Source organism: Elephantulus edwardii, unplaced genomic scaffold (assembly GCF_000299155.1).
Source record: "Elephantulus edwardii isolate Elephantulus edwardi_28Jun2011 unplaced genomic scaffold, EleEdw1.0 scaffold00062, whole genome shotgun sequence".
Lineage (NCBI taxonomy): Eukaryota > Metazoa > Chordata > Mammalia > Macroscelidea > Macroscelididae > Elephantulus > Elephantulus edwardii.
Window position 1 is genome coordinate 5,188,986 of NW_006399812.1, and position 10,338 is coordinate 5,199,323.

The following is a 10,338-nucleotide window of genomic DNA, read 5'->3' on the forward strand; positions in this document are numbered from 1 at the left end:
CGTAAAGATATTATCCTGTCACTGACAATATTGTACTTCAAGACAGATCTAGCAATGACTTTTTTAACTATGACACCAACTCCATTTTTCCTCACTTTTTCATCTCCAGAGTAATATATCATATGGTCATCCGACTCAAAATGCGCCATGCCAGTCCATCTCATCTCACCAATGCCTTGTATGTCAATATTGATGCGTTCCATTTCTTCCTTAACAATATCTAATTTTCCTACATTCATAGTAGTGTAGATTTTTGTTTCTTAATATTGAGATAGAATCCATATTGAAGATTGTAGTTTTTGATCTTCTGTAGTAAGTTCTTTAAATCTTCACATTCTCAAAGTAAGGTTGTGCCATCTGCATAAGGCAGTGTTCATAAATCTTTCTCCAATCTGACCCCACATTCCTCTTCATATAATCTGTTCTTGTTGATTGCTTTTGAGTAGAGCATGACTCATAGCGACCCCAGGAACAAAAGACCTGAAGACCCTCTACAAACATTGACATTTATCAAAGTTCATAGAGTTTCTGGAGGCATGTTATTGAAGAAGTGGATGCCACTCCTGCTTCCAATCATATAGTCTAACTTCTCAAATTATTTGATCTGCAGAATTGTTTTGTAATTCCATTCTTCTCAATGTTATCCACACTTTCTTATGATCCACACAGTTGAAAGTCCTTATATAGTCAGTCAAGCATAAGTTAACTTTCTTTCTTGTATCCTCTGCTTTCAGACAGGGTCAAACCGACATCTGCAATGATAACCCTCATTCCATGTCCTTGTCTCAATCCTAAATCTAGCATGACTTTCTGACAGTTCTCTAGTGATGTACTGTTCTAGCCATTTTTTATAACCTTCAGGAAGCTGCCTTCCAAAATAGCATTCTCCTTAGTCACCTAACTCACCACTTTTCTAGGGCTCTGGGAGTAGTTGGTAAGGAGTTGTGCTGCTAACCCAAAGGCAGCATCTCTCTGGCAGTTCAAATCCACCAGCAGCTCCTTGGGATAAAGACGAGCCATTTCTTTCTGTGCAATTTACAGCCTCTGAAATCATGCTGGAGAGTCAACTCTGAGACAATTCCAAACCAATGGCAATGAGTTGAGTTGAATCTCTTCTTTCAGGTCAATAATTTGTCTTTGGACCTTAAATCTCTGAGAAAGTTTATTGTTACAAGCTTTTGAGTCGAATACAACTCATAGTAACTAACCTGTGAACAACAGATCTGAACCCTGTCCTCTCCTGTGCCATCCTTGTCATCTCTGACACCCTTGAGCCCATTGCTGCAGTCAATCTATCTCATTGAAGGTCTTCCTCTCCTTCACTAAACCACTATCCTTCCAAGCATGATGTCCCCAACCAAGGAATAACCCCTCCTAACAACATAACCAAAGTATGTGAGATGAAACCTCACCATCCAAGTTCTTTTCTAGAAATTGAAAAGCAATACACTAAGCTATGTTGATCTAAAGTGCCAACTTATAGCACATGTTAAGCAAAAGTCATAACATAACTTTTCTTCTATCAGATGTGGTCTTTGCTGCAGCAGTGAACTATGGTGGTTGTGGTTGAATTCTATGCCAGAAAACCAGGTTCAATTCCCAGCCAATACAGCTCACATGCAACCACCTATGTGTGCAGTTGCATGAAGCACACACAATCCAGTGTGTTGTTATGATTCTGAATAGACTTCAACAGAGCTTCCAGGCTAAGAGAAAATAAAAAGTGCTAAAGATTTACATTCTAAGACTGGCTAGTGAGGATGCTGTGATCACAGTGGTCCAGTCTTTAGTCTCTAATGAGGTTGCCCTAGGACCAGGTAGTATTTCTTTCCAAGTGCATGGGGTCATCAGGAATCAAAAGCAGACTCAAGGAATCTAAACCAACAAGTAAGTGACCTATTTGAGTTGCTTTTAGCCTTATAAATTAAGGGGTGAGATGTTCCTTTGATTTTGGTACCTCTGATTCAGAGTCAACTAGATGGCAAAGAGTCTGAGGGATTTAAAGAATTTGCATCTGTCTCTTCTCACAAGGTCTGGTGTCCTTCCTCCCCCCACCCCCACTCCCACCCTGTGTTGTGTTAGCAGCATTTTTGGAAAGTGGTTATAAACATGCCATCCCATTGTCACATTCTGTGTCTGTGTTCTCACTCCAACTTTGCTGTAGTTTGCTGAGTGGCACATTTTCTGTTGTGTCAATTTTTCTAACTGGTTACTGATTTGGGGATATGACATCTATTGTCCAAGCAATTTTCTGCAAATACATTTCAACTTGACAGTGAAGGGATTTGCTTATCAGTAGTCTCTTTCTGCAGACTTAAGGTGATTCGTGTCCACTCCCTGTCCCTGCTGGTGACAGAGGCTCTAAAGCTGCCAACCTCTCAAGTCCAGCTGATTAAGGCCTACACACCAGTAGAAAGATGAGCAAAGAGAAAAATAAGGAATAGAGAGAAAAGTTAGGCAAGCAAAAGGAAAAAAGAGAATTCAAATACAAACACTCTCTTTTGGATTGCTAAGTCCCATTCCTAAATCAGTCTTTAAATTAAATTTGCACAAAGTCAGTTAGGTATGGCTTATATCTAACGTGACTTAAGTCAAATGTTTGTCTTGTTGTCAAGTTGGAACCAACTCATAGCTGACCCTCAGTGGGTTTTCAGAGGCTGTAAATCGCATGTTCTCCATGTCTCATGGAGTAGCTGGTGGGATTGAACTGCATGCCTTTGGATTGGCAGCATAACACTTTATCACTAGGCCACCAGAGATAGTATACCATACATAGTGTACCTTCCTATGCATAAAGAATATTAAAGTGACACTTCTAGATTCACTAAAACACACAATTACTGATATTCAATTTTTATATCATTACTCTTGATCAATGCCCTTTATCATACTGTTTCATCATATCCCCATTGCACATGTTCCCTTCACACCCCTAATCAGCCCACTAAACTCTCTGGGCTTGTGTGTTTCCTCCTTCCCCTTTTTCTGTCCTATTTTCCATCTATCCTTTCCCCTTTTGAACAGTTATACATACCCTGTTCCTATTTGCTAATTCCAGTAGCCATATTTTCATTCTGTCACTTCTTCCCAGATTGATCCTTGTCTTGATCCTTTACCCTGTTCATTGTACATTCTACTTCTGCTCTTCCCATCACCTCTATTCCCCAGCTACCTAGTTTTACAGTAGCCATCTTACGGAGTATTTGCCTTGTGACTCAGTTGTTAATTCAGCATACTGTCCTCCAGACTTGTCCGTGTTGTGTAATATTTTCTAATTTGTTCGTTGTTCTTTAATGCTGCACAGTATTTCATTGTATGACTGTACCACAATTTCTGTGCCCATTTGTTGATGTGCATTTATTTGCAGTTTCCACCTCCTTGTTATTGTCAAAAATTCTGCTATGAATAAATGTACCATGTCTCAGTTCTGATTTTCTTGGGATATATTCACAAAAGTAGACTAGGAGTCAAAAAGAATGTTCAGCTTTTTGATGAAATGTCAAACTGTCTTCCATAGTTATTATACCATTTTACAAGCCCACCAGCAGTGCATGGAAAGTTCTAATCTCTCCACATTCTCACTAACATTTATTGTTTGCAAAAGTTTATTGTTAAACTTTGCTATTGCTGCTGGGGTGAGATAGTACCTCCTTGTTGTTTTGATTTGTATCTCTCTGCTAGTGATTTGTAACACTTCCTCAGGTGTTTTTTGGTCAAATATCCTCCTTGGTGAAGAATCTTTAATGTTTTGTTCATTTTGTAAATGAGTCCTCAATCTTTTTCATGTAGAGGCACTACAGCATTCTGTAAATTTTAGTTGAGTCCTTTATCTGAAATGTCATTAGCAAATATAATTTTTTTATTAATGGCAAATGCTTCATAAATTCACACTGCTACAGCATATCAATAAAGAACTATTAGGTTTTGATCCTTATCCCTATGTAAATGATTATATTCTATTTACATTTTAACATATTTTTCTTTAAATCCATAAAATAGTAAATAAGCAATTAGAATTTTTTCTAGACATTTGAAAGAGCAATTGTATGCTGTTGAATTTTATCAAATAAGAAATGGTGCTTAGCTTTTATTTTTTTATGCTTTTTTAAATGACATTTTTTCTAATTTTTGTTGTATTTTATAAAAATTATCAGTTCATGTAAGATTTGAAGTTGTTAAAATTATATTTCACCTCATAGTTTGAGATAGGATATAACTTTAATAAAGCAGTGTATCTACTGCTATTGCTATAGAATTGATTCCAAATCATTAGTGATCTTCCCTCAGATTTCCAAGGTTTGAATGTTTACAGAAACACTGTTTCTCTTTCTGTAACCACTGGTGGATTCAACAGGCCAACCTTTTGGTTAGCATGACAAAAACTAAAGCTTTGCACTGTATCCCCTTACAGACATGGTGAAAGGGACTTGGTAGTGTAACTTGTAACGTGTCAGGCCACTAACTGAAAGAACTGCAGACTATTAACAGTCCATGTGCATTTCAGCCTCCATGACCCTGACACCAGAGCAACTAGATGGTGTCAGGCTGTCACTGCTGACCATTCTCAAAGGGATCACAAAAGAAGGTCCCTGATAGAGTGGAAAAAATAGGAGAAAAACTCAAAATCAAAGAAAGGCTGGGTTTGCTGATCTAACAGAGATGGTTGGTGTTGTTATGTACCATTGAGTTGAAAAATATCATTGAGCTGACCCACTCTAGGTGTTCAGAGGCAATAATGGCAAGGGAGGGAAAATGTCCACCTTTCTCCCATGGAGTAGCTGGCCTATTCAAACCATATGCCTTCGGCTTGGCAGAGCAGTTCCTAACCACTAGACCACTAGAACTCAACAGTGACTGGTAGAACCACTAACACTATGGCCCTTAGTCACCCTTCAAGCCAGAAATTGAAATCACTCTGGTGGCTCAATTTTCAGGAAAATAAGAGACAGGCCTTTAAGCTAACCAACACCACCAAAGAGGTACACACTCCTCAAAAAAAAAAAAAAAAAGCCAAAAAAGCCTTTTTTCCTTTCAAACAGAGTTGCTGAGCTCTGTAATCCACATTTATGCCTTTGAACAGGCATAGAAAACAGGTTATGTGGAGCAAGACATTAAGATGCAGACAATCACAATGAGGATATCCATCAAACAAGCTGCTTTACACTCCTCTTTCCCTTAGAAACCCAGCAGCATAAATCAGTGGGGAATAGCAGGTGGTCCATCTGCTTGGAGGATGACGTGGAAGGGCATATCATATATGCATTTGACAATGGTTCCATTATCCACAATAATCTGACTTCCTCCCTGTTTCACTGTTATCATTCTTGCCAAGATTAGCTATACTTGTTCAATTCCTTTAGTTTTTTGGGGTTTTTCAGTGTACTTGACATCTCTTAGCAGTGTGGAACACTACTGATGACTCCATCTTTGAAGCATTCTTTCATGTTCTCTGTTTTTCCAACAGTCCTCTTGTTTCCTCTGGTCCACCAATTATTAAGCTGTGGTTGACTCAAACACCAAAGGTCTTCTAACTTCCTTAGTTTTTATTATTATCTAAGTGATACCAGTTACCGATCTCTGAGTTAATCCAGCATCCAGTGTTTACTTTCAGCTCCCCAGCAGGTGTGGTGATTTGAAAGTATGTGATCAAATGCTTCGGTACCTCCCCCTTGAGGTGGAGTTTCCTCCTCATGTGGGCTGGAGAGAGCTCATTTCCAATGACAGGGTGTGACAATAAAGTCTCCTCTTTACTCCTGTGGGTCCTTTGCTTGAGGAGAAGCCAGCTGCCGTGTCACAAGGACACTTTAGCAAACCAGAGAAGACCACATGGTAAGAAACTAAAGTCTTTTCCAACAGGCACAGGAGTGAGCCCTCTAGACCCGGTTAATTAAAATGCTCCCAAAATTCCTGTTCTATAAAAATGGAAATAAATATTGAGTAAGAGTGCTAAGCTTCGAGATGACCTTTTATACAACGTTGGTGATAGGTGCTGTCCGGTCAACTACAACTTTTAACAAGCACCATCATCATCATCATGATCTCCACCACGCTCTTGCCCAGTGCCGCAGCCAATGTGTCGATCCACCTTGTCGAGGGTCTTCCTCTCTTTTGCTGACCCTCCTCTACCTTTCCCAGCATGATATCTTTTTCTAAGGATTGGCCACTCCTAATAAGCCAAAGTATGTGAAATGAAGTTTCACCATCCTGGCCCTAACGAGCAGCCTTGGTGTACTTCTTCCAAAACAGATTTGTTCGTTCTTTTAGTAGGCTGTATTATATTCAATACTCTGTCAAAAGCACAATTTAAAGGCATTAGTTCTTTTGTCTTCCTTATTCACTGTCCAACAGCAAAGCCAATAGTCAAATCAGGCAGTTGTTCTCACAAACACTATATACTCTGATCACACTTAAAAACATCAAAATAGGTAGAAGTTCTTTAGTTCATCAGTAAGATTGAATAAATATTCCACTTCTTGGTCAGTATTACCTTCCATGGTGTCACACGAAGGACAAAGTGGTTAGTATACAGAGATGATGCCCAAGTAGTGGAATTCCAGTGATTGTCTGAAGGTGGCTTTATAGTATGTACTGATCATGCCCAGGTCTACAGTCAATGCTTTACAGTTGTTAACAATAATAAACACAACTTCCATTATATTTACTTCATTTTAAAACAACATTTTAAAAGAAAAACACACATTAATCCAAATTACACCTGGGAGAATTTTATTAACTTAATGGACTTTCATTTTGTCTGCCAAGTCTGTGGTAAAAATGCCTTTACTTGATACAATCTACAGATGCTTCTTAACAGTACTGTGGAATCACCAAGACTTGCAGTTAACAATGTTTCGTAGTGATTAAAACAATGTTCAAATAATTAACAAGTTATTTAACTGAAATACTTAAAAGGGTCCTGGGGAGTGTTTGAATACCTTTATAAATAATGAAATTACATTTTGCTTTAATTTGGTGATGAAGATAACCACTTCTTATATAAAACATTGTTTTGATACAGTGCTTTACTAAAAAGGCTAGTTATTAGATATAATATATTCTAAGACTAAAGAATAAAGCTTTATCTTCATATTTATTTCATTCATAGGACTCTCATCAATGAAGAACTCTGTAGCCAACATTAATACACAAGCATATCACAACTGGTATTCTGTAGAAGCAAAAAGAAGGCTGCAACAAAAGAAACTATTTAACTGCATCATACAGCTTATTCTGAGCAGCAGAATTCAATGCAGATGTTTGTATGGCTAGATGGAAACTACAACCTCCACACTAACAGAAAAAGGAACAATAATACAGAACACAGTATTCCAATGCTTCTAGACGCCATCCGCTGTGTTGTCAGATCAGAGTGGCAACTGGAATTTCACGTCCACCTGCGCTTGTTTGGCTAGGGTCACTATTTCAGAGAGCTTTACAACCTGGAAATAAAACACAAAACACCTTTGTCTCTATTTTAACCAAAGTGTAAAATCAGAACAATTGGTAAAATTACATATAGAGAAATCTTTTTCATTTAAAGCATATGTTACCCTAAGCAAAGAGATAGAAACAATCCAAGTGTCCACCAATAGATGAATGGCTAAAGAAACCATGGTACATTCCCACAATGGAGTATTATGCAACACTAATGAATGATGAAGACTTAGTTAAATAAACACTGGGCAGCAGGAATGACTCTAGAGGAAATTATGTTGAGGGACATAAATCAGTCAAAAAGAACCATTATGGTACAAGGTCATTACTATAAAAAGCCAAGGAAACTTTTGCACAAAGAGAATCAATCTTAGAAGGCTAAAAGGGATGAGAAAGGAGGAAAAGAGGAGTAAAAGGAAACAAATTAGGCTGGGGGAAGGGAAAGACAGTATACAATAAGGGGTTGATAAAATAATTAATCAATTCTAATTCATGTTATAAAAATTCATGTGAGTGATTAAGTGTAAAAACAAGATGATTTGTAAATCTGCACTCAAATAAACCTTTAATTGCTATAAATTACATCAGAGTCTTATAAGCAAATGCATTGTAAGAATGGTCAGATTTGACACTCCAGAATTTTTATTTCAACCCAATGTTTTATTTTGTAGGTGATAATAAATATATACACATACACACGTATACACACATATATATGTTGATTTAAGTTGCCTTCAAATGACTCACAGCAACTTCAAGTATGCAAAGTAAAAGTGTTCCAGTTGTCAATGGCTGTGACATTTCAGAGCAGATTACCAGGCCTGTTTTCCATGGCACTTTGTGGGTGAGTCTGAACGTCTAACTTTCAGCTAGTACTCGGGCAGTTAACCATTTATGCCACTCTCTTCTCCCTTCTCTCTCTTCACCACTCTTCTTTTCCTTTCTAGTTAAATTTCACTGTCTAGTTAAATTCACTAGTTGAGAATCACTGTAAGTCATAGTCGACTTGCTAGCACCAAACCACAAAGACAGAAATAGTGAGTGTATTTTGCTAGAAAGCTCACAAAACTAAACTACAAGTTTGGGTCTAAGACTAAAATGTTTGCTACTGCACACACATTCACAGATACACCTGAAAATAAAAAATCAGAGCTTGTTCATTTTTTTAATGAGAGCAAACTCATTATTATGAAAACCAGAAAATTTAAAAAAGCAAGTCACTATGGTACAATTCTTATGCAAAATTTACATTATGGCAGCAAAATAGTTGACTCAGAAATTTTCACTTTCTAGAAGGATTCCGTAGAAGTGAAGAATGACAGAATTTGCATACCAACTACTTTGCAAGCATAAACGAAATTAATAGACGTATTCCGTATTTGTCAATCATTGCTAATATCATGAGACAAAAACTTGAAATTGTATACCTCCTTATGAAATTACATAATAAAAACTATCTAAAATATTAATGCTCCTTGAGCCCCAAAATCAAATATAAATTCCAATGGATAATACAGGGAACAGAAGAACATGCAAAGCTCACAGAGTTAGTTACTATTGTTAAAATCCAAACCATGGGAAATTCTACAGGACAAATACCCTGGATTTTTCCAACAAACTGCAGGAAAAAATAAAAAGCAATCGGGAAGCTAAAGATATATGGACAAAAATACCAAATGCAATATATAGACTTACTCTGGCCTTAATGCAAACAATCTGGACAAAGCATACTTGAGAGAATCAGGAAATTTCAATCCTGACTTAATTCTTTTTAAACACATTGTTGCACCCTTTTAAATTGACGACTGTCCTTAGAAACACATTTTTCGATGTATTATCGTCATTTGAGGCAACATGTTAAAATATATACCCATACTACCTGACTTGATTCTTTTTAAAATATATACCCATATCACTTTCTCACCCAAAAACCAAATTCTATTACATAATTATCAATATATTTTATAGAATGTATAAAATAATAAAACAGTTGAGATTTGCTTCAAAATTATCATGGGCCAGAAAAAAAGTTAAGAATACAAATGAAATAAGACAAGAATTAATCATTATTTAAAAAGGAAAATAGGTACAGAGAGTTCATTTTACTAATAATCTTCAGATGCAGCAATAATTATTGGCAGCAGTAGTTCACATAACAATGTGTTTACATAGTATGCAAATTAGTCTTCAGATTATTTACCATTTTAGCAGCTTCATCCAAATCATCACAAGCAAGGATTTTTAGTCCACTATCTGCTATTAGTGCCTTCGCATCATCAACTCGTGTACCTGAAAATGGTTGATACAAACAGAAATCTTTTAAATATATACACAAGCATTTAAAGAACTGGCCTGCCCAAAAGTATGTCCATCACTTCACAGAAATGCATCTAAGCCAATGCAATGGCTTTGTATGATGACTTCATAAAATACACTGTATTCTAACAGAATATATTCTATATATCTTGTCATTGTTACCAATATATTAATTTATATTTTCCATGACAAACACAGGCAAGTCAGAGTTTAAGACAAACCATAAGAAATAAAGGAAGGATCAAGTAAAACAATGAACATTTTCCACCAACTGATGACAATGTTAAAAATCACATGATTTTTATTTTCCATTTTGTAAATGTTGCTGTTGTTATGTGCCATCGAGTCACTTGCAACTCATAGTGACCCTACGTACAACAGCCCTAAACCTTGCTCTATCCTGTGCCAATCGCCCATCTCCGACACACCCATCACTGAATCAATCCACCTCACAGAGGACCTTCCCCTCCTGCACTGTCCCTCCACCCTCCCAAGCATGATGTCCCTCTCCAAGGAACAGTCCCTCCTTACCACATGTCCAAAGTATGTTAGATGAAGCCCCAGAATCCTTGCCTCCAAGGAGCAGCC

At 37.1% G+C, this 10,338-nt stretch overlaps 1 protein-coding gene across 1 annotated transcript in view; it reads right to left on the reverse strand.

The window, feature by feature from the left end:
* Positions 1–7,364: 7,364 nt before the first annotated feature.
* Positions 7,365–10,338, reverse strand: part of SUCLA2 (succinate-CoA ligase, ADP-forming, beta subunit) — a 48,368-nt gene continuing 45,394 nt past the window's right edge. Inside the window, exons 10-11 of the mRNA XM_006887807.1 lie at positions 9,635–9,723; positions 7,365–7,439 (exon numbers count right to left, since the gene is read on the reverse strand). Coding sequence (XP_006887869.1) covers positions 7,365–7,439; positions 9,635–9,723 — 164 coding nt within the window. The remainder of the gene's footprint in view (positions 7,440–9,634; positions 9,724–10,338) is intronic.